Consider the following 26,074-nt stretch of genomic DNA (forward strand, 5'->3'; position numbering starts at 1 on the left):
TAACGTCAAACTTGCTTTTATTGCTTCTAAATTCTGTTAACTGTCAAAACAATCTAATTTTAAAATCAATTACTCTGGATCGAGCAACGCAAATGAACAGACTTACTGAATCGCTAATAGCTTACTATTCTCTGCTCTGATAGTTTAGCTAACAACCAGTCAAGAAGTCAAGGCAATAATAAAATAAGACAGTGGCAGTCGATGTTATATCTTAGCTTTTCTAACCGAAATGTAAAGTGAAAGAGCAAATATTCATGATGATAAACACACGTACACACTAACAATACTCGTTGAAAATACTGGCACAGATGTGAGATGTGAAGTGTTCAGTTTGATCTGAACTTGTGACGTCATATAATATTTTAAATGTCTTATTATTCTCACAGAAACTAAATATTTACACGTACTATTTCAGCTCCGAAAAATAAATCTTTTAACAGTTTGACAGTCAGTTATCATTTCGAAAACAGCATTATTAACAGCCCATTGAAAAATCGACTCTTATGATAAAATGTTGTCGCTTTTTAATGCAAAAAAATTGAATTTTGGTAATGTTTCAAAAATAATTTTACCAAATTAAGTACCTGGGTAAGTTTTATAGGCGGGATTTTCAAAAGTAATGTTTAGTAGTAATTTTCTGCTTACTGGAGGATAAGTTGGACACAAAATAATGCAATTTTGCTTAATTTTGAGTAAAAATAATACAATAGTTGAAAATAGAAAGAAAAACAACATTCGAGATTTATTTATTTAACCTTTTATCAATAATTCGCGATAAAAGGGATTTCTTGCTTCACTTTATGTTAGACGGCAACATTGATACATAAGAATTAAAATAAAACGTAAGAGTAGTTAGAAATTTTATAATTAAACAGAAAAATTATTTCCTAAAACCAAACTTATTATTGAAATACTTATGGTATGTATTTAGCGCATTTTTGACGGATGAACTGGACCTATTTCACTCAATCTCCACCGTAGGTAAATGCTTTTGAAGTAATTTCCTGATTTTAGAATTTCTTAATAACGACGAGTTGAGATAGAAACGCAAGTAAATATTTCTTAAGCATTGGAATACATCAAGAGGTTAGCAAAATTATTCGAAACAAATGATAAATTTAAATTTCAACATTCAATGACATGAAAAACAGTTATTATTTCGAAAATGATGGATTTCCTGACTTGCAACTAATATAGGTACCATTTCCTAAAGTGTTCTCTTTAATTGGTTTGATGGTATTCGAAGTATTACCGAAATTTAATTTTTTTCGTTAAATTATGAGTCGCCATATATTTTTACCTGAGGAATCTTCTAACAAGCCGTGTAGATGCTTAATCGAACACTTTGTAAATGAGATCGATTTGGATTTTGGCTTCCATCCAGTGAATCAAAACTGAGTTGAAAGAATTTGTTCCTCCTTTTGGCAGCTGGTTTTCCTAACCCATCAACCGTTTAAACGGTCCAATGTCTGCATCGCATCCTTCCTTTTGGTCTGACGCGCCCGGCATTTGACTTAATATGCGTAATGTTTAATATTTGTGGCTCTAATATATACAGTCAGTGTCACTAGGTATCCATTTGGCTACGAGCGCGTGTTCTACCTATGTTTTCTTGTATATATAATTTAATTACAATAATATTATATTACATTTTAGAATTTCGTTTCGCCGCGATTCTCCCGACGGCTTGCATAATAATGCGTGGATCCCTGAAGGAGAACGGATACATCGCCTCCGTGTTGGGTAAGTGTTCCATCGTGTGTGCGTGCGGACTACCCTAATTGCAATTGTTTCTTGTTTTGGGCTCTGTGCGAGGAGTATAAAACAGGAACGTCTTATGTACATGGGCGTAAATAAACTATTCAGGTAATAGTCCAGCCGTGATGATCTCGGTACCGCCAGGCAGATCTCCCTGAATGAAGAGACTCGCCCGATGAATGTAGTCGATTCATGTTCCCATGAAGAGTCAATCCCGCTTTTATAATTTTATCACAACAACGAAATTTTTTAACTAAGGATAAGCGTTGCGTCAATTCACGCGGGGATAACTGCCTGGCGGCTTACATTGAACTGATAACCTGCGAACATGCTGGACCATAACTAATCGAATCTAGACTACCAGCGGCTAGAACGTAACGACAATTAAACTTTGTGAATTCCCTTAACGAAACAATATAAATGATATAATATACTTCGCCTCATAATATAACGATGTGCCGGTGATAATGTGATGATGAAACGACGAGTGGACAGCGGGTTATTGGGAACTATGTACAACACGACTCGTCGTGGAGCAAGAAGCTTCGCATACCAACTGGAGATCGGTTCTCGTCAATCCGCGAGCCCCCCGCTAGACCTTTCACCCTTTTAGGCTGGTGCGAGCGTTTGAGAGGGTCTAGCGGTGCCAACGGCACAGCCAATGTGGAACTCCCGCCTGTATGGAAGGCTCCTTGGTCGTGGAAGCTGCGCAAGACTACGGTACGGTACGGTCGTTGAATGGATCCACTCTAGTCTAGTGTCTCAGTTAGTGTTACAAATGCACGAATGTTCATGTGATCCTCGTTCACTCGGTTTACTTGTCCACCTCCAGGAACACTAGGTCATCCGCGACCACGTCAGAGATGTGCAGGTAGATTATCCAGTACATGAGGTTGAAGCACACGAAGCACACCGGGAACACGATCCGGGAGTACTTGTCGATGTCAGAGGGGGTGATGCCGTACAGCTTGTTGATGTCCTTGTTGGGATGGATGATGTGCTGGGGGATGGGGGCGGCAGCCTCTTCGTCCCCGCCGCGGTCGCCGCCCCTGCCTCCGTTCACCGTGCTCTCCAGGGTGCCGCCCTTGCTGTGCGCCTTCGGGTCGTGCACTTTGAAGCGTACCTCCTGGAACAAAGGTTCCCACTAACAAGTACCCGCTCAGAGCCACCCAGAAAGGCCATAAAGATAGTGAATATGACAAAATCTACATGAAATGGAAGTAGGCAATACAGACTACAATTATTAAATATTAGGCATGGTTTTCACAAATAAGAATATATTTGTTAATGTGCAGTTATAGTCGTTACGATATCAGTTGGAACCGCATAAAAACATTTAACTCATAAACTCTACAGAATTCATAGGCGTCCAGAAGATTTTTGTCTTGTCTCGTCTAGAAATACTATATTCCGAACTATATTCCTATTTAGTTGACGATATTCTCGATTTTTTTTTTAAATAATCTTCCCGAAGTGCAACTATACGTCGTGATTCCATAATTACCATACGATTGTCAAGTTTTTTATGTTTAAAACCGCATTGTAATAAAACATGTCGTAGAGTATCTAAAGATTTATAATTATAATCAGGATAATCGCTTAATTTATCTCGAATCATGTTTAAAGTAGGAACTTTATTTTCTTTATACATATAAATTGTACATCTCTGGTAAAATCGTCAATATTCTTTAATTTTGTATTTTTCCGTTTCATCTTTGTACCGTGATTAATAACGTCTCCTTCTTTAATTACGCGATAAATTGTCGATTTTGATATCTCAGTTAATTCGCTAATCTGTTTCCTAATTTCTTTATCACATTGTTCACTATTTTCTCTTTTCAAACATTCATATATATTTAAAATAATACGTTGACTTGGTACGTGTAAATCTTTGTTTTTAATCTCTGAGTTTGTTTCAACGCTTTGGACAAAAACCGGCTCGAATATTTGGGGATTTCCCTGGGTTATTTCGTTATCTTCCTAGAATACCACGCAAAAAATTATTTACGACTTGGTGGACCAATACAGGTTTGCTTTGACGACCAGCGCGCCGCCGTCGATTCTACATCAGGCAGACTGGTCTACCAATACCGGACTCGCCCAATGGCTATTCGAGTATAAATTACGAGACACATCATGGCTAAAGCATCGGAATAAATTTCAAGAGAAGTGGAGACGGTCCTGTGCTTTAAGATTCACAGGTTCCAATTGATATCGTAACAAATATACTTTCAGATCAATATCAAATGTTGTTTGTAGTCCCAGGAAGCATATTATTGGTCTGGTTGAAGACTTTCTGTATCATAAGCTATGTGAAGGTTGTATTAACCAAGCTGTGACGGAATAAAGAACTCTTATGGACGGCATAGTCTATGCACATCTATAATCTACTTTTAGGACTGTATCCAAAGGGAAAGCTAGTGAAAGCAATGTTTCGGCTATTTTAGGGTAATTTTTGCAATTAAAAAAAAATGGAGTATGATGAGGTGCTTTCCATGGCAGATTTGGTTTCTGGAGAGTGGAACCTCAACTGTGGAAAAGACCAGTGTTGGTTATAGCATTTTCAGTAGTTATTTTTAACTGTTTTTCAAAGCACTTGCTGTATCTCTTAGATATATCTATATTCTCAATTATCTCTTTTTTGGATTTTAAATTTTCTAATAAATATGATAAATTATCTAATAATTCTGGAACTGAATTGAATTGAACATGAAATTCCTGGAAAGAGATTTTGCAACTTTGATGCAGTGATTCACTTAATAGTCTTGTAACAGAAAATTATTAGAGCCTGACTCTTTGATCATGTTTCAGTAAATTAGAGAGAGTTGTAGGTGTCGGCTTATTTCTAGAAATATGGTTTCATATTTGCCACTAGGAAACGTCTTTCCAGAGGAAATATTCATGCTTTGATGTTCAAAATTGCCGTTATAAAGGTCACACGGTAATACGGTCATCTGGCTTGATAATCAAGTATAGGGATCTCTTTGATAATTTGTACAATACAAGGTGGATGAGGATTTGATTTTGGATGGGAAAGTTTATATGATTATAGATCCGCAGTGCTTTTTAACCAACTGGACGACTACTCACTGTTTGTTTGGGAGCATGATCTCCATCTGGACCACCATCCACGTTTAATTTTTTTTGTTCAGCAATTTTCTGGATTGCTAGAAATCTATTTTTTCGCATTTGAATTCGTTTTGCCATGTAACCCACGGTGGCGTATTCTGGAACAAACAACATTAGTGTTAAAACTATGAAATTAAGTAATCGAGCGAAGGAAAAACCGCCAATATTCTGCAGATTGTCTTTTCTAGCAATTAAGTATATTTTCCTTTATGTTTTACTGATCTTCTGAACCAATCGATCGTCAAAAGACCTGTACAGATTCAATTGGATTTGATTAGCCTTTCTATTTATTAGAAAAATATATAAAATATGTTTAAATATGCACTTTTTTCACCCTTCAACTTTTTTATTAAGTGTCTTCGTAGATATAATTATAAAAAATTTTACTTAAATTCAAATTTCCTGTCTGCTAAATCGATTTAAAATTAGCCAACAGTATATGTAGGCATATTTCATAGAAAATCCGCAAGTCAGTTTAAATGAATATGGAATTGTCAATGTTATAAAAAAAGAAGAGGTAGGTCTTGTTTCATTTGCCGAAGCGAATATAATTTATGTGACCCAGATACTCCCCCGTTTCCAGGAAAAAAATGTGGCGTACATCATTATAAGTACAAAGTTATAATTATTTTCACGCTTCATTTGTATGCATTCATTAAGGGTCCGCAATGCGCACACTGACGTCTCATTCATCAAAATACAGGAAATTCCCACAGAATTCCCGCAATTAACATTAAGAGGGCAAAATGTGAGTTGTTACCAGGTGCACTTTCTCTAAAACACCTCTCGAAATGATTCCCAAGAAATCACTCAGCTTGCACTCAATTTCCCGAATATTAAAGTCACACAAGGAACAAAGAACAGCCTGATACGGAGGAGAGAAGTTTCTCTCTTCAGGAATACAGTATTCCCCTTGGTAATCCCGGCAACATAATGCTAAAGGTCATAGAATGAGATGAACGTCTCGCCTGGGTAATAATTTACCACGCGATAAAGGAATCTTTTTATGTGGGAGCGGAATATTATGACCGGAATATCCTGCATATACGGTTTTCGCTTGTAAATAATTGAGCGAGTTGATGGCGGGTATAAAGACGGGGTTTTATTTACAATTATTTCATCTACCGTCTCACTTCGTCCGTATCGAGTTTTCAGTCTAATTTTTCTGAAACTCTTGAGCCTCTCCAGACGTTTTATTGGGGGCGGTTAAGAACTACAGACTTTTAATTGAAATTTGATCCCGACCATCCAGTTAACGGGATTTTATTGTCGCAGAAAGAGCATAAATTACTTGAATTTCATCTATTACTACTGCAAAATAGGTGCTTCACTTCGTACTGCAAAAAGGCTTCTTTCGATGGCACTAGAGTAATGAGGATGTTTGTAATTTTTTATATAAATAGCTGCAAAAGATTTTACTAATAGATGATATATTTCATTGATTATTGTATGTTGTTTAACTTAATTCATAGGATTTGTTTGAATGTTTTCTGAAGCAACTATGGAAATCCAGACGAACTGGATGACATTTTAGGACTGTATGGTTAAAAGCATTGAAGTCTTACTTACCTAATAAACTAGCGAAGACCATGACGAAACAGGTCCCTAGGTACACGTCTATCGATTTGACGTAGGAAATTTTCGGTAGCGCAGCGTTGGTAGAAGACATGAGAGTGGTCATGGTCAATACAGTGGTGACTCCTAGGGCTACTCGGGCTGGGGTGGCGTTGCGGTTCAACCAGAAGCTTACCCAGGAAATGATGACGATCAGGCCGGACGGGATATAGATTTGGATAAGGTAGTAACCCATCGAACGTACGAATTGGATCTCACAAGCCAGGCGAGAGTAGTTTCCTAGTGGGATTTGATAAATTATGAGCATTTTCGTTTTGCTTCAATGTACACACCAGGATAGGTACAGAAAGCAAAGTAATTAATGACCATTTTTTCGTTTGTCTTCTGTCAAAACAAAAAAAACTGGAACTCTTTCCTATTAAGGGCTCTACGAACCTTCAAAGACTAGAAATGAAACACAGTTATTCAAGAAGTCGAGAATTTCATTTGATATCACGATTACGTTTATGAAACTCATAATAATCCTACAGAAAGAGTGCTGGAGCTGACTTTGCTTTCATTTTCTTAAAAATACTTTTAAAAAAATTTGGTTATTAATTACTTTGACATCTAAACGATATTATCTTCTACTAAATGCAAAAATGTGAAAATATAAACATATAATCTGATCATGCTGGGATATAAAACTATTGCTATGTGGAATTATGTTACATCATGCAAGTAATTTATGAAATTTAACCTTTATGATGTCCTGGAAGAGTAAATCAAGTGAAATATTGAATTCAATCATATGGTGATAATGCTGGAGACATAATCAAACTTTTTTTATTATCTAAACACCAGGTTTATGTGCTATTTTCTTTGTTTGTTCTAGAATATTACAATGGATATTTTCTCTAATTATTCAATTGTGGCATTCTCAGTCGCTCCTTTTGTTTGATTGGGTATTTCTACCATACTGTCAATTTGATAAAGAAAACAGTGAGTTTATGAAACGTTAAAAAATCTTTTCTGTGAGATAATTGAAATGCTTTTTCCATTTGTTGGGTATTTGTAAAATAAACTGTATTTGCCAGAACATTAAAATGGAAGATGGGAGCATGAGACATCCAGGCAAAGATGATCTGAAGTTAATGAAACTACTGATGCAAAACTATAGGCAAAAAAATCATAGCTCCTAATGAGATGCTGGGTTCGGGCATGGGCTGTGTCTTAACGTAGCTCTACTGGTAGGTTACCATGTCCCAGATGAGGTACCTGTGGTAAGGCTGATTTCCATGGCTCTCTGCCTGTGTCCAAGCACCTTAAACTGGGGCAGCGACACCTCGTTGGACACCCCGACCGAGTTGGGGCCCTCATTCCACTTATACCGGATATCCCGCATGGTGTAACCGACTGCAATCACAAGCCAGTGCCAGCTGCGGTGTACAGGCGACAACGCACCGCAGCCATTTCAAACCAAAACGGGGGTGAGGGGAGAACGAAAATAAAAGGGAAGGAAGCGAGGAAAACGGCACAGTCAAGACGCGATTTCATGTTGTAACAAATTCTGCACACTAAACTCGTCCCGTCGCAATTTGCTTTCTGTGTCAGGTGGCTCTACTGGTGTAGGTTGACTTGGGGAGTAATATCACAATCAACTAACTAGATGGGTATCAATTTCCTCAAAAGTATATCTCATAGCGGATCTAAAATTTCTAAATGCTAAATATAATAGGCAATAATTGAATTTATGGATGAAATATGTTGGTTTTTAAATATCTCCTCCAATTGAACGAGTTCTTGGAAGTCGTGGAAAATATTTAATAAATCGTTGAATATTCCAAGAAATATATTTAATGCGTATGTTTGAGTGAATAGGTATAGATTATAATAACAGTTCATATGTAGGTTATATTTTATTTATAGAAGAGTGGAAAAAATAATTCAAAGCAACGGAATATCTGCTTGAATAACATGGAGGAATTTATTTTGATCCTAAAAATGAATTTACTGAATATACTACTGGTTATTAAATAGATAAACCTTGATATGAATTTAGAATAGCTGCATCATTAGAAACAGGAGCATTAACTCAGTATCTGACATTGACACCCTTTCCAGGAATTGTGTTCTCTTTTTATGCCTCATTTCTTTAATGAAACATCTTGCGTTATTTTTCAGAGTCACGTTTTTCCATTCTCCTTTGAATGCATATCCATAAAACCTTTGTTTCTGCTTATAACTGTACATATATATTCCCAAGATGAAAAGCCTAGCTAGACATGTAAAACATAAATGTGATTACCCTCTTCACAAGGATTTCTTATGAAAGAAGATGCATCATAAGTCTAATTCTTATTTTCGTAATTACTCTCAATATATTTTTATTGCCAGATAAATAAGTGACAATAGTGAACACTAATTATTGTGTTAATATGCATGACATATTCGTTTATGATGATTTATGATATAATTTGATAACCTCCTATCTATGTCTTTCACATGGTCATTGGTCAGTAGGAAAAAGATCTGGAATTATTTTGCTGAAAAACACTGGATTTGGGAGAGTATGTCAAAATTTCTTGAATGTGTCCTTAACATTGCAAATGTTAAAGTTATAGCTATTCTTTCTGGTAACAGATTTCCTCTAGTAATAGTCAAAATATAAAAAAACAGTAGCAATTATCAATAAGAGAGCTAGCAAATGTAGAAGAACGTAAACGGTTGTACAAATTTGACAAAGATAAGCTGTTGCAATAGAGAAGCTCACGAGTGTCAATGATGATATTTAATAACTGGTGGTTTGCTCTCTGAGCTCTTTTGAAAACTGACGTTGTAGAAGACTATGAATTACTCCCTCGTCATCTGTACTAGAACCATCTTATACAGATCCATTTGGATTGAATCAATATGGAATCTGTTCAATTTGAAAATACTTCAAGGTAAGTTTTTATGTAATCCAACAAGAAATGTTCTTAAACAATTCAATCAGGGTTTTCGAATGCTCTTTTTCTAGTAGAGTTTTAGCTAATCTGGATCTACAACTGAAAGTTCATGCATCTACTTTGTAAACTAAAAAGGAAACAGATTTTCTGTGTTATAAACAATGACTGGTCGTATTGTCTGCAATGGTTCTAGGTACGTAGAAACTCTTAATATACTTTCGACAGAACGCAAATTGCGACGGAACAATGCGAAAATATAGAACCACAAACACCATACTGAGTAGGCTCGTCATCAAAGAGTTAGAGCTGTGTTACCTGTGGTAAGGTGAATAACTGTCTGCCTCTGCCTGTGGCCCAGCACCCGGAACTGCGGCAGCTCCACCTCCTTGCTTATCCCTACGCTCTTTAATCCCGAGTTCCATTTATAGCGGATATCCCTCATCGTGTACCCGACTACCCCGGCCGCCAGAACAGACAAAGCAGGTCATTCGACAGCTCATCGGATGCAGCCTGCGACACCCCCAGAGACTACGCCACTGGGTCGTGAACGCACAACTCTACACGGCTGCGCCGCACAATTTCTAGCAGTGTGTGTATGTGTGTGTGGGCGTGTGTGTGTGTGTGCCGGTCGATAGGTGTCAGATGCGGTAATTTACGTGGCCACTGCATTGGGTGGCATGAAGATTAACACTTTATAAACGATTATAAAAACAAATTGACAAGCTAATCCTTTTCCAGAGTAAGTATAATCCTTTTTAAAATAAGTGTAATTGGATCTCAGTTTTAAATTAGATACTTCTGTACACAGTTACCTGTTTGTTGTTTCTCTAATTCCATATTTGTTGCTGTTTTAATGTCGTATCATTTTTTCGTTGTTTGCGACACCAAAAACTGTTGATGTTTTTAAAAATTTCATTTTGAAATTGTGCGACCGACCGTGTGTGTTGAGCACTAAATGAGTGTACTACAAACTACACTAAAATGATTAATATTATGTGAAGATAAATATAAATACAAAACATAAACTCCGAGAAAGCAAAGAAAAAAGCACAAGCAGGTGCAAAGCAATGTTTCATCGGTCGCATGTCTGGTCTACATATGCGCCATTTTAATTTACGTACTAATCTCACTATTTACGAAGTATTTTTTTAGATGTAAATGAAAAATACTACTATATTGTTTTTTAGGAAATTAATTGTCCTGTCCAATTCTACGAGAATTACACCATGCTAGGTTTTATAGGACGTATTCATGTATTGAAATGTAAAGTTTCATTTTACATAGAAAAAAATTATTGAAATCACTAAAATCATAACATTTTTGAGGAAAAGAAAATTGACTGTTCCAAAGGCAACCAGTTTCTACTATTTTGCATAATTCAGTTGTGGATATTAAAATAAAATGTGCTTAATAGAATGATGACAAAAAAATTAGAAGACACGAAACGCTAAAATCGAACACGAAGAACCGCAGTGTTATAAACTCGTGCTAAAGCAGTCAGATAAGTGAATCAACTCAGGAAAAGACAGGCAACAGGTCGACTTCCTTAAAAGTTGAAGTACGAATGTCTCTCATTGTCTCAACCTGTTGCGGCGGCCATAGAATTTGAATAAAGAAATTTTGTCGCCTGATAACGCACACCTGTCCTCTTGTCCAGAGAACTAGAATAACAAAGTGGCTCTTGACCGATCTGAATAACGTCTGTTTCAAAGTGTAAAGAGCTCTAAATAAAGGACTCTCGATTAACGGAAAGACTGACTGTATTGAGACTTGGAAGTTAAGTACTCTATATTTTAAATCCCATTTACAATTTCTGTGTATACAAGGTGTATCCAACGCGTGATTTTAAACTAAAACCGAAGGGAGGAAATTCAACTTTAGCAGAGAGTTTATTTGGTATTTTACCCATAACACCACAAACAATTTTATTAGATGTAAAGACGATTGTATTGAAATTGCGTCATTGCAAATGAAGAAAAAACTATTGCTCTTTAAGATTATTGCCATCGATAATGTAAAGACTTGTATCTAATTTCATTTGGATCTGATCAACCACTTTGGACATACTTATTCTGACAGTGCATTTTTATTACTTTGTGAAGTTTTTAGTAAGAGTTATCAAATCAAGCTGCTAATACCAGAATTATAATGGAAGATTTTGGCAAGGTCTCTATGTGGAGGAAATAGTTATTATGTCGAGTGGATCGCTATTTTTAAGGATTGAACAAACAAACTCTTGCTACTTTCTAAGCACTAGGAAAAAATTGGGAATACTAGAATAGTCCAAAACATTCTTAAATATTCATATTGGCTACCATCTTCAGATGTTTTTTTTATGCTTTTTTTTTTCATTTATAATAAACGTTTATAATAAACCCTTTTAAATGGGTTTTATTATAGGTATTACTGTAAACATTATCCAGCTTGACAAAATTTTTTGAGAATGATCATTTATGTTTCTTTTGAATCAAAATGCACTCCTTCGGATGTATTTTTAGTGTTTTTTTTTTTTTCATTTATAATAAATGTGTATAATAAACATAATAAACCCCTTTAAACGGGTTTTATCATAGTACTGTAAACATTATCCAGCTTGACAAAAATGTCTGAGCATGACCGTTCTTGCTTCTTTTGAATCAAAATGTGCTCTAGATTTTGGAAGAATCACACTACTGTAGTGTTCTTTTGAAGGCACAAGGGTTATTTCAGATCTGCAACTAAAAACTCGCATTGGGAGATGTAGACCAGACCACGGCCCCGTGGATAGTTACAGAGACTGGTGAGGACCATGCAGTGGGTCATGCGTGGCTGCCGGCCGGGAGTCGGGCCAGTCGTTGAGGCACTGCATGTCGCTATCGGTCTGTCCGTGAGTCCGGTGTGTGTGACGGCAGCATCCGCTGTTCCGGGTGCCGACACGGGGTGCATCAGCGAGGTGAGCCCAGTACGCCGTACTGCAGCGCCGTGGCTCACGAACACTTTTTGTATCGGTCCTTCCGCGAGTGCTGTATTAGAGAAGGAGACCGAGACCAACCACAACAAACAAATCGCGCGGCGCTCATGGAGAGTTGGTCGTCCGCCATGTTTTACTATTGGCCCTTGGAAAATCCTCGATAAATTGTCACTTTATCTGTTCTTCATCCAGCAGTTAATAATGAAATAAGCAAAAGACATCTGTCAACGCTTCTCAAGTTTATTACATAAGATAAGAAATGCAGTTTAAGGAACTGACAAAATGTTTAGTAGGTTTTACCAAGACTAGACAAACCTTTTTGCTGGAAACTAAACTTCAAATATCTAAATATCTACAAAATTATGATGTATTAACTCAACCTGCTTAAATGTATACCAATATAGAACCAATGACATCCCAAAAGGTGATTAGCTAATTTTGCCAAAGGGTAGTATAATTTCTATTTTTTTTTCGGCACTGTGATGAAATGTATAAAAAATAGGACATAAACAATTTCTGTAAATTTTCTTTTAACAAAGTTGTGGAACAATTTTTATCATTTAAGTATCATTAATAGAAAGGTGCATACAATAAAACTGATTTAGCAATTAGGAGGCATTGCTTGTTCTTGGAAGTGTATGTTTCCTTTAGTCCTTTAGTCCCTAGTCCTCAAACTAATTTTTACATTATTCAAAGTCAGTTTTAAAGTTGTTATAGAAAAGGTTTTTGCCAACACATTTAACGTTCTTGTATATTTGCATTTGCGATTTTAACATTATATTCCGAAGGCCAATAACAAAACGAAGACAGTCTTCCATAAGCGCAGCAGAGAAAAATAAAATTATAAACACAAAATAACGCAAAAAACGGGGGTTGCGGCTGCGGGGGCGGAAGTTCAAACTGGCAAGTTGATCATCCGCTCCTCTGCGTGTCTGTCTGCTCTGCCAGGATCAAGAGCTATCTGTGTGCTGGGTGCTATTATACACAGACCAGTGGTGGTTTTTTTTCCAATTAAAATTAGTGCCTTCGTAAATGTCCCATGAGATCAGATCAGTTTAGCGTCGAGTAAATTTTATATTCTTAAGTTGGTATCTCAGAAATTACTAAGGAAATATCATTAATTGGCACCCTAGATCAAATTTTTAATCAAGGGACGTTCGTAATTTTTTGTGGTGTTTATAACGACAAGACGAAGGTACATCACATTCTATAGCAGCAATTGCAGGATATCCGCAGGAATTTTACTGTCATTTATTTATTAGATGGGGTTTGTGGCCCTCACGAAATCTTGATCTCAATCTCATACTGCTAAATTTTTCTTTCTGTTTGGTCGCATCAAAAATAATATACAGGGTGTTCTACAAGCTCTGTGATAAACTTGACAGATAGTAGTTGAGTTAATTTCAAATATTTTTTTCTTATATGAACATAGATCCGATTCGTTTTTGTCTAGAAGTTACAAGCGTTTTAAGAAGTATTATTTCATATTTCAATCAAAGTAGCCTGATAAATAAAAATGGTGGTTGCTGTAACAACAATTGCAATTACATTCAATAGTTTTTCAAAATTTCTAAGTTTAATATTAATAACATATTTTGCAAGGAAAAACGACTTTTTTCAATAAAATAAAATATTTTGCCGATTTTTATTTTTGCAAAGAAAATGTAATATGTACGCCACTGAATCATTTTCTCTCTTTAGAGAATTTTGAGTTAGTTGTTGCTTTCGGTGTAAGTTTGGTTAACTAACAGTCGTGATCATGTGGCCTTTGACCTTTGTTGAAGACCCTGTATATAATCAACAACAAAAGCATTTGCTAAAAAATTAGTTTTAAATACATATGAAAATCCTATTTTTATATATAAAAATCATATCAACCAAGTGTCCCTTAAAAAAATGATAATGAAGTGAAAAAATATCCTAAAAGAAACTAAACAAATTTTATATGTTCAAAATTTCAAATTTTCGAATGTTTTTATATGACTGTGTATTTTTTTATTTTTTTAATTCAACGGAAAAATTGACTAACGTTTTATGTAATTTTACTCTATTTTTAATATTTTTTTTTTAATGAAAACTTCAAAACCACCACTGGACTAAAAGTGTTCTATACAGAAAACCCTAGTGCTCACATATGGGCAAGGCTCACAGAAGCACGGACACAGGTATCTGTTGATGCCTTCTTGTATTAAAGTTAAATAACAAGTAATTTCGTTGGTATATGACAAAATATACATAATTGTTAATATCATATAATACACACAGTGTGGTTTTCTTAAGAACAACACTTACAACTTTCTATCTCTATGTGACAGAGTTGCCGATCCATCGGAAAATACTGAAGGTTCATTGGACATGAGGCGGTAATTGTGAGTCTGAAACAAGTAAAAAGATGTCAAATGGTTTCTGTGGATGTTATTTGACAAGAAATATGGTGGTAAACAGTGAAATGAATTATATCAACTAATTTGATTTTTCATTTCTTTTCTTCTCGTTGACTTGTGCAAGCGAGAGAATGTACCAGTATTTAGAAAGAGCAAGTCACACAAAGTTTGCCTAACTGGATAAACAAATACAAAGTAAAGAAAAATATGGGTACAAAACACAGGACAAAAATGTGACTTTTCGTAAAAGTTATTGCTTGAGAGTTGAACGACCTAATAAAGGTAAAATAATTTTAAACCTTTAGCGAGGAAGTCAGCGTAAAGGCTACTGTATACTGCTGAGGCATCACCTTAATTTATTATTTTCTTAAATTACAACGTAAAAAGTATGAAAAATGACTGTCACTAGTAATCAAAATGCTAATGCCTTAACTTTACAACACGCCCTTTTAACCATATTCCTCCCTAAACAGCGATACCTGGCATGCCATTAAAGAAACAATCGTTGTGGAAATTAATAAACGCCTGGAAATAGATTAACACTGCTCGGTAAGTATTTAGAAGTAAATGGTCCTGTTAAGGCAAACAATGTATTATTACGATGCACTACTAACGCATGCATGGGATGGGAGTTGTGATTCTCAGTGTTAATGAATGATGATGGAATATAATAATACGCAAGTGCAAAGTTTAATGACAACGGCATTACAGTGGGAACTGTTGACGGTAATTATGTGGCAAGTAAAAATACGATGTGGATTTTATGTGTATGGGTAACAGTCCAATGTTACTGGAGTTTTATTTGTTTGATGATTGCATTTGACAAGTACCAGTAGGATATGTTGTTGTATTAACAATCCCATTGTTTCTAGTTTCTTGAAGAGTATATCATGAATACATTATATTTAAAGAATATATTTTAATGGATACATTAAATTGGTACTAGCTTAAGTTTTGTCAAACAAAAAATCGCTTTTATACGCCAAACCATTCCAACCCTTACAACCCGGAAAGTAACTTTAACATTAAAGTGACATGGTAGTAACGTAGTTGTAAAAGGTTGTAGGTAAATATTAAATAAAAAAGTTTATTGGTTTAACTTGAAGTTTTTAATATATGGTATTTTTACTAATGGTGGCGACTGAAGTAGTCGCCATATTTTAGTAATCCCACTATTCTCTGATCTAAAGCTTCGCATCGATCAATTTATTCAATCAGTACGGACACCCTAATCCAGGTTTTTTACTGCTGACCATGCATTTCATTGTCATTTGTGCGCGTGTAAGTGGGTTTGAAGTTTTGCCTGGTCGAGTGTACGGTACATGTTTTTATGGCAGTCAGTAGCATTGTGTATCGTGAGCATAGAGCGGCACACGGATTGCCCACAGATTTTTAAAATGAGGATACGAAGTTTCTGAACTGACTTTGTCATCAAAATCGAGTTCTTGTTATTAGCTATATTCTATCCTCTAGACTACAAAGAAAACTCTAACATATAAAGAGACTTACCGAATACTGCGTGTTATTGATCCCGAATGATGTATCCGAATGAATTCATTTAGTGTGGTGGCTATGTGGAAGGACGATTGTTTCTCATTTACGAAGAATGTGTCGGGCACCCAGATGTTCTTAATAAATTCCGAGCCGACTGACAGCGTCTCGACGCCTGGCCTCTTCTGAAACGCCAAACGTGGGTCCGTCCAGAATTGTCGAAAGTAAAAGTCCAGAGTGAAGTCCTAACAAAAATCAAGTGATTAGACGCGGCAAAAACTCCGTTTTGTAAGCCGGCCGTACACATTCTGCGAGTCGATGTCAGGGAAAGACATTTCCTAAAGTTTTTAACTGTTAAATGATTCGCTATGCATAACCAGGAAACCAAAATATTTGCTGTGTGCTCCAAAATAAACTCGCACTAACAGGAAACACATGATGTATAGGACAAATTAATTATACCGACAAACACCCTTAATTAAGCTCATTAAGCTCTTAATAGTATTATTTTCAGAATTATTTAAGAAAAATATATCTAAATGACAATGTAACACCGGTTTACTTACAAGAATTGATCTTTTGATATCGATCTGACCCAGAGAAACTTTACGCCTATCAAGGATTGTAAGTTAAGGTTACAATAATAGACTTTCACTTGTCTATACGATATCAATAACTGGATAGTTTCAAAAGACCGTATCTTATAACCCAGTTCATTCACTGAACGTTTGGATATTACCTCCCGCTTTTTAAAACAGAAACGCGTTTTGCTTCTGTTGAATAACTTGGATTTATGAAAGTTTTCATACTTTGACATATCTCGTGGAGATCTTGAAGGTTTGCGCTTGTATGATTTATGTCCCGAGGAACTTGGAAGTTGCGATGTTAATTTCTTTATTCTCGCGCTGCTACTTATCTCTTTAGGTCTAGGAAACTGATACACAGGTATTTGTCAAAATAGGCACTGAGATACCGTGGTTCATGGTGTACTACTTTCCTTCGCTCAGTTTAATGCTTATTCCCATGTTTTTACTCTGGATATGTTACAGGAAAAACTCCTGTTTGATCATGTTGTAGATACTCTTTATCAATGCAATTTTCTGTTTTTTGTTAATTTTATTAGGCACAAGCCTTTCATTCTTCATAATTTATTATTCAGACTTTCACATAATTGCAAAATACGTTTCATTTAAATGGATACCATTTTCCATGGATGCTAAAATTAAACTGAGACAAAATTTCAAGTAGGATGTGCTGACGGAATTCGAATTTACATTATATGTAAATAAGAGGCAACTTGGATATTGATGGAATGCCTCGATGTGTCTAGTCTAACGGAACTGGAGGAAATGAAGTTGAGCGGAAGTCTATTTGAGTAGTTTTCTTCGAAGGCGATGACATTTCTTTCTGTGACACGTGCCTATTTCCCATTTTCCGCGACAATGGAAAGGCGAACGTTTATGATTATAGTCTATCGTGAGCAAAGCTGTTCTTTGTCTTTTTAGCAGTCAGAAATTCAACAAAACTGATTACGCTGTTAAAAAAATATGAAGAATATATTTTTTAATACGTTCTTAGAATCCTGACTTGAAACTAGTTTAATATCTATTAACAAATACGCCAAACAACAAAATATACAAACTAATGTAACATGGTTGAATTTTTTTATTAGTTTTTGCCTAGTAATTATTTGAAACAAGAATAGGAAATAATTTCATTGAATTGAAACACTATATATTTAATTAAAATGTATTTACAAAAATGTATTGGTTCGGGAATAGATGCACTGGATATACGAAAGGCGTACTGGCTGGGTAAAGTTACACGACACAGTTTTTTTATAGTGTTGCGTGTTAACGAAATGTCCAATTTTTCGTGTCACGATCGAGGTTCTGTAAGTGTCCTGGTTATGCAAATCAGCGTTCCAAGGTTTTTTACGAATTTTCTCCCATCGATTCGCAGAAAATGCCGGTTGATTAAACAAACAGCCTGTCAGCATTGATACTATTTAAATAATAAGAACGGGCATCAAGCACAGCTCAAACTTCTCCACGATGCACTAAACATGCAACATATTACCCAACGGTGGTCTCTTCGTCGTCGGCTGGCAACCAGCCAGAAGCGCACTGCGTCTCCGGGTAAGTGCATTCGGGCTTGGTGGGCACTTACTGGGGCTTAGGCTAGGATCGGAAGCTTGAATAGGTTGTCTTAAATTGTCTAGGCTCGAGGCGCGTGGAAGCTAGTTTGGGACCTAAAGATGCTGACCTAATCTGTTCACAACATGCTGTCACTTATGAGAAGGATGAAATAATGATTGGGTTGATGATTTTGTACTGTGCAACTAACAATAAGTCATATCATATACAAAATAAACTCTACCAAAAAGAAAGTAGAACAGGGAATTTCATGAAATACTAGAGGATGTCGAGGAATGTAGTTAAATAACAGAATTGTTTAATAACATGTCACAACAACGCTTACATAAATTGTTTCGTTTCTGCTTTATAACACTCCTGTTTTCTGTTATTTAATTTAATTAAATCAGCTAGTATCTAAAATTTAAGTACACTAAGTATACAATTTTTTTCTCGAATCTTACAAATATTAAAATTTACTTTATAAATAGTTTGTTCTTAGAAATAGCCATTCAAAATGGTTGAAACATGTTTTTATAATACTTAAATCGTCATTCACGAATTTTTAACAACGATTAAGTCTCAAAATCACTGACAAAATTAACTATCAAAAGTATGCTTTGCTTCTAATGCTACCAGCATACAATTTTATAGTAATTCGGTATTTAAATGATTTAGAGATCATTATCCTTTCTCCTTGTCTATTTCAGTCCCAGTCGTAAGCATGTATTGACCTGAAAATATAACCTCAAAGTAATAGCCGCAATAGTTTTCAAATGACACAAGTGTATGAACTCCATTGGGTCGTATCACAGCGAAAGGTCTCATTTACTGTGAAAATAAAGTGTTGTAGACGTCTATACGATCTTGTTTTGCTTATAAATAACAAATAGTCAATAGTAAACAAACAAAATAAACACAAACACTTAGTGTATCGAACAATTTATTACTGGACAATAAATTCGATGTTCAAACTTTGCCGTTTCGAATTTGAGTAATTGCATTTAGAAGTTGGGGCAGCTATTTCTACGAAATATGTTTGTTGTAAACTTAATCAAATTGAAGCGTTCTGTGTAAGAATGATGACTTAATTTCAATGGAAATATCGACCTCAGTGCAGTGCTATCGCACAAAAATGTGTACGGTTTCCATTAAAACTTATACATTAAATCAGGCATAAATGATAAAGTCGTCTTCTGCACAGGTATTTTGCCAATATCCTGATGTCAAGCGAAACCGCTTATCTGATGTCCCAACTGGGACATTAGTAGATAAAATTATCAGAGCGCACGTTGCCCCAAATATGTTTGGCTATTTCCGAACAGAAAGAGAAGTAAAGCCAAGAAAACCATTTCGAGTCAGTGGCTTTCACTTGGTATTGTTTACAATTTAGTTTTGTCTGTACGCTGGTTGATGAATTTAAGTGTAATCTACACTGCTATGTTTTTGGTTTATTAACAAAAATATAGGAGTCCCTTTTTTAACGTATAATATTTCATTTTTCATTTAATGTAGGTATTTAGAAAATGATTTATTTAAGTAACTAATAAATATATTTTATTGAAAAATTGAAGAGAAGTGATATACAGTTTTTGTAAACATTTCGTTACAACGTAGCTACTTTTTCAAATGTATAAAAAAGACCAGTTGGCTTTGCTACAAGCTAAAAATTGAAAATTCTGTTGCTAATTATCCATATACTGTTTCTGTTATGTTTTTAAATTAATAATGTTTGGTAAATTTTAATTAATTTTACATCTATTTAGTAAAGTTTCTTATCTTCATAAAAGAGACATATCCTTTCATTATTTTAATAGTTTTTGTTAATAATATTAACATTTAATTCAATGTAGCAGTTTTAATAGAATATATCTCGTCAAATATATTCAACAAACAAATTGAAGGTAACAGCAATATTTTTTACTGATTTTTCATTAGTTATGATGGGATAGATAGGCAGAAAACAAATTGTTCCGTATCTGAGTAATTTTTTGCTTAAATAAAAATCTAAGTAAAAGTGTGACTTTCAAGTATTATTTATGTATGTTATGATAATAAAACCTTACAGTTTGCCGAATCATAAAAGACAATACAAAATTTATAAAATTCCTTCAAATATCTGCCTTACTTAGTTTACAGCTAACCTTATATTCGAATTTCCTCTACTATGAAAATTTCTAAATATCATTATACAAATTGCTATAAATCATTGCTTAAACAATGCTTCTACAAATAAATTGGAATGTCTATTTCTAAATAAATTGGAGTTATCCAAAAATACATTTATTATCTTGTTTTTTTTTAAGAAAAGTGGGATTTGAAGCAGAAGTTTTGTAAAGTAGCAATACAAATAAAAAAAATGTATGCTATATTTGACTCTCGAAACTAATAAGGTACTAGAGGGTTTATAAAAACCTCTGTTGCATGTTAAAATCCACTATTTTCGAGATAGTTGCTAAAATTTTGGATTATGTCCAAGTATCTATTGTGACAAGTGTTAAATCATCAAATTTTCTAAATAAAATCGATTATTATATAAGTAATATTTTCTATGAGTGAAATAGTATTATTTATATGGTTGCCCTTTATTTTTTTTTAGCAACTTGAGATAGACTATATATTTCCACTATATATCTTAAATGAAGAGTTTGCAGACAGATGTTTATAGGAACCTACCATTAAATTTAGCCAAGTCACGATTCGAATGATTTTTTTTACATAGTGAAGCTTTCTAGATGTACTTGTTCCTTGATTTATTACGTTTCTTTGCAAGTAGTTTTTCGAAAAATCATATTTTTCTTTATCCAAAATATGATTACGTAGTCTAAACACCCTAAATATCTCAAATTTTATCTATTTAGAACGCAGAATATATTTTTTACATTTATTATTTACCAGTCTCAATATTTGACATCATGATCTTCAGATATTTCCATTGACTCCTACCTTTTAAACTGAAATAGATTGCAAAACGTAATGAATTTAAAATAGTCTAAAGAAATATTCTGCATTGTAATTTGATGATATCTGATGTTCTAGGGTCTTATCTAGTCAATTTTTTTTACAAAAAATCTTTAAAGCGATTTATTGAAAAATCGCTTTGAAAAAGACGCAGAAGGTCATGGAATCCTAACAGGATCATCATAAATGTTTCAACAAGCACATCTGGAAGGCCTTTATTTATAATAAATCAATTCGAATCTCGTTTCTTTAGAGGGCTGTTCTAATTTTTGGTGGGCCACCTGTAGATTCAGTTCTTCTTGATGTTTCTGATGATTGTAATGCATTCTCCATTACTATTTGTTACAACATAGAAAAGAGTGTAGCAAAACATTTTGATACAATTGATGAATTTGGGAAAAACTAATAAAATACAATACGAGTAGTAGACTTTAAAAATTCAAAACTGTAGTAAAATTTAACATTAATGAATCAATTTCTGAAGGAAACTCGCTTCGTATTGTATTAGTAACAAAAAAAATTGAAGCAAGCATAGAAAGATGTTTACCAAACTCCTCTTTCAATTCTCACTTCTCTCAAATGAGGTACGTCGGGGAGGAAGGATTGACTGCCCACCTAGGTTACGTCAAATAAGCGTGAAAGCGCATAACGTGTCCCCGAAACCAGAAATTCAAGGCAACCTTTCAAGTGTGTCCTATGGGGGTTGGGGGTATGACGGTGGGAGGGTTAGTACGATCATGCAGCATGCCATGACACTCAGGCGATGGGTTACTTATCTGCCCTGTCCCGAGTGCAGTGTGCAGATGCCATGGGAGGGGGAGGCGGGGTGGACTCGCGCGCTCGACTGAGCTGGCGGAGGGGGGCAGGCCAGGGTCACGTCCTGCGGTGACCTTTAACCTTGATTTGGTTTCCATCGTGGCCGGGCCTCCTCGGAGGAGTGGTCGGCGCTCCACCGAGGCCCCTGGGCCTGTCAAGTCAGTACAATACAAGACAACATCTACCCGTAGAGTGCGACGATCGCGGTAAGTACCCCAGTGCGTTCGTTTGAGGCCGCTTTGAGAAGAATAATAACAAGCCATTTTAGCTTAGAAACCTCCAGATCTTGGTGTATTCGATTAGGAGTTAGTTAGCGTTGACTTTGTGACATGTACAGTGAGTTTCATTACATTTTGCACCCAGACACCAGCAGTTGCTCCGAGACGCCTGAATTTTCTGTCAGATCAAACGACTGCGTATTGCAGAGGTCTTAAAATATATCCATTTTTGATTTTTTAATGCTTTTTTAGCATTACATTGAAAAGTTTGTGAGATCTGTACTTCTAATACGCCTACGGAACATCTAATGTTGTTATTTTATTAGCGAAATGTTTTGTTAGTACTAAATGTTGATTATAGTCAACTGGATTACGTCAAAATAGAACGTGTTACAATTTAGCAGGGGATGATACCATTGTTTGTGAAAATTTAAGCTTTGCCAACATTTTTCGTAAAAATGATACCTTAGGAGCTTCAAGGATATTGTATGAAAATTATTAGTTGTGGATGAGGTGCAAAATATAAAGGAACACAGTGTATATTTTCATCATTATCCACAGTATAAATATTTTTTGTAGGAGTTATTTAATAATACTTTCTTTGTCTTCAACTCTTCAACAAATACAGAATCAAAGACTCAAAAGACTTTGTAAATGTAATCTCCTTTCAATATTTTTTTAAATTTGGCAATTTTGACTGTTAAAAAATAAAAGTGTGGCTAAAAGTGTCGTAAGTCAAGTTAGTTATATACCCTATCTACTCCAGTGCAACAAATCTACTTTAAAGCAACAGTGTATGCCAAATATTATTTTCAATTCTACTTGTCATATAATACCCTTTTAGAATTGAGGAACTGTGAAACTACTGGTGATTTTATTCAAAGTTATAGCTTAGTGTCACTGTACTTTACCCTTTTCCAGTCTAGGTATTCACTTGAAAGTGTGTATGGTATATTATTTGTAATAGTAGTAAATCTAGTGATTTTGAATATTTAGATACTAATATATAAATTCCAGCTTGTGGTGAAATAGCAATGTATTATACAAGACTGCTGTGTACCTACTACTGAAATCAGCATCAGGTTTACTGCAAGATTCATTGTGCAATTGGATTGATCAAAGCTTTCAATGGATTTGATTCATGGCACTTGAGCACAAACGGGTAAATTAAAGCGAGTGACTATGTTGCAGACTTAACTAATTCACCCCTTTGGATTCAAGTACTTTTGGTTAAGTCTGGTGCAAGTTTTGTAAAACAATCTGACACAATTTAGCTATTTCAAGTAAACTTGAAACAACTTGTATTAGAATTGCACACGATTGTGCTACCAGGGTTGGTTTATATTTCTCTCATTCTCACAAATCTTGTACATCGCCATTTCTTTCTGGAGAGTCTTTTGCTTTAAAATAACAGGTATTGCAAAGTAAATGCAGATAATTAAAAGTCTCTATAATACACTTAACACAGCACAAGAAACCAATAGAAACCAAAATAGGCAAACAGCTGTTATTCATTAATACTTTGTTGTTAAAATGGAGTGAAATAGACCTGCATCAAAGATCGAAAAAACAATTGGTGGATGTCGTTAAGTATATTTATAGCACTTATTACATTTATCTAATTTGTTCACCTACACATTTTCTCATGAATACTCTTTATATGAATCGAGTAGTTTCAAATTGGCACCTGTTGAGCTAAGTGACAGAAGCTTTCTAAACAGCCTTATGAAAATGACGTATTTGGTAAATATTAAACAACTATTTAAACTTTTTCGTGACGAATTGGATTTGATCAGAGTTTTCTTGAGACTGGTGTGTTTGTGGTTTGTCTAGCACAGTAGCGCAGCCGAAAGGAAGAGTTTGGGGGAGTCAACATTTCTTCCAAAAGATACCAAATCACACAAATTTTAAACAGACATTCCAGAGTTAAAAATAAGAAAAATATCTTATGCTTACGCTTACTTTTAACAGAAAAATGTCTCCTAAAGTTTGCGCACTTACTCTCATTACACCTTGAGTGTAAAATTGATTTTGCGTGTTGATTTGGGAATAAATTTTATTTTCATGACGAAAACTTGGGAGAAGGGAGGGCATAGCCTCTCTGTCTCCCACCTGACTGCGCCACTGGTACGGCAAGTGCAGGACGAAGGTGGATTCAGAATTCAGCCAAAATGAGGTTGTTATTATTCATATCCCAATAGGGGCGGTGAGTTGCCTGGGGTAATGTACGACTAAAGCAACTGGCACAGACGAAGAGGCGGCCATGCACACAGTCCAAGTATTCAAGACTGCTGTGACATACATACGACAAACACACATTCTCAGTCCGGCGCCTTCGCCCGGATCGGAAGTAGTAAGTATTTTTTTTTATGTACAAGACCATCAGTGGTGGTTGCAAATTGCAAATCAACACACGTACATAGTGATGCGAATGCGATACGATACTCAAGTACACCGAACGGCTGAAAAGTGATCAAGTAGAATGGAAGAGTAAGTACCATCAAAACCTCGGAGACGGAGCTGATACTCAGCACGTACATGGTGACTCCCACGTCCACAGGCGGGCCTGTAACCGCAAGCAAACTTATCCTGAGTGGCGTTGCCGAAAACAAATATGAAAACCAAATCAAACTCGTGCCCTTGGCCTGCCCGCCCTGACCCCGAGCGGTCCGCGCGCGCCCTCTCGGGGCCGGGGTGGGGACTTTATGTATATGCTATAACAACGACATTTAGTCCGGCTATGAGAGACTCTAACCATCTGGACCTCGGACAGCGAGCTGATGCTCAGCACGTACATTGTGACTCCTACATCCACGGGTGGGCCTGTAAGCGAAACCATCACATAACATCTAACCGCTCCCCAGGCCGCCAAGCGCGAGAGTCCGGGCACTAGTCGGAGACGAGCCGCTACCCCTCGATCGATACCGGCACGTTGGTTTGGGTGGGCTCGAGATTTTTCGCTCGTCCCTGCACATCGATCACTTAAAGTACGGGGCTATCGGTTATAGATGCCACATCACCTTAGCTTATTGTTAACTATTGCTTGGTAATTTGTAATTATTAATTATACAGGGTGTCCCTGAAAAGGATAGAAACACTTGACCACATGTTCCTTGCATCAAAACTTGCTTGACCACAGGTTAATTGGATGAAAATAAGACTATTTAGCCTAACTTACCTATATATCAAAGTGCACGCCTACTGAGATATAGCCTTCTAAATATGGAACAGATAACTTAGTTTTTTTTCAAATAATTTGAAAACTGTTTTTCTTAGAAATTTCAAATTTGGTACACATATTTTTTGATATAAGGGCAATGTAAATATAGAATTTGGTGAGAATACATATACAGGATGTTCTCTCTCTAGTGCCTGTGCGCCACTGGATATCCCGTAACTTTTTTGTATGTACGCCAATGACGACAGAATTTATATTTTTAAAAATAAGCACTATCTTAGAAGATTTTTTGCCTCTTATAAAATTTTGATATCGTTTATGGATTTCGAGTAAAATTGTCATTTTTTACACATTAAATAATATAAAATCAGTTTAAGATAAATAGAACATTCTAGTACGAGGTGCCATATAACAGAGAAACAAATTCATAACAATAATTAAAAGGTTCTGTGTCAAGCTAGCTGTGAATTAATTTTAGCTTACTTTGTTTTTTATTGCAATTTATACTTTTGCTGAACAAACTGATATGTTAGTAGTTTTGGGTTATTGTGA

General features: G+C 35.5%; 1 protein-coding gene across 1 annotated transcript in view; it reads right to left on the bottom strand.

Annotated features, from left to right (window-relative positions):
* Positions 1-787: 787 nt before the first annotated feature.
* Positions 788-26,074, bottom strand: part of LOC108905607 (gamma-aminobutyric acid receptor subunit beta) — a 50,956-nt gene continuing 25,669 nt past the window's right edge. The window contains exons 4-10 of the mRNA XM_018708561.2: positions 16,233-16,459; positions 14,632-14,714; positions 9,705-9,842; positions 7,720-7,857; positions 6,457-6,741; positions 4,849-4,985; positions 788-2,884 (exon numbers count right to left, since the gene is read on the bottom strand). Coding sequence (XP_018564077.1) covers positions 2,573-2,884; positions 4,849-4,985; positions 6,457-6,741; positions 7,720-7,857; positions 9,705-9,842; positions 14,632-14,714; positions 16,233-16,459 — 1,320 coding nt within the window. The 3' untranslated portion in view covers positions 788-2,572. The remainder of the gene's footprint in view (positions 2,885-4,848; positions 4,986-6,456; positions 6,742-7,719; positions 7,858-9,704; positions 9,843-14,631; positions 14,715-16,232; positions 16,460-26,074) is intronic.

The sequence above is a fragment of the Anoplophora glabripennis genome, unplaced genomic scaffold, assembly GCF_000390285.2.
Source record: "Anoplophora glabripennis isolate ALB-LARVAE unplaced genomic scaffold, Agla_2.0 scaffold53, whole genome shotgun sequence".
Taxonomy (NCBI): Eukaryota; Metazoa; Arthropoda; class Insecta; order Coleoptera; family Cerambycidae; genus Anoplophora; species Anoplophora glabripennis.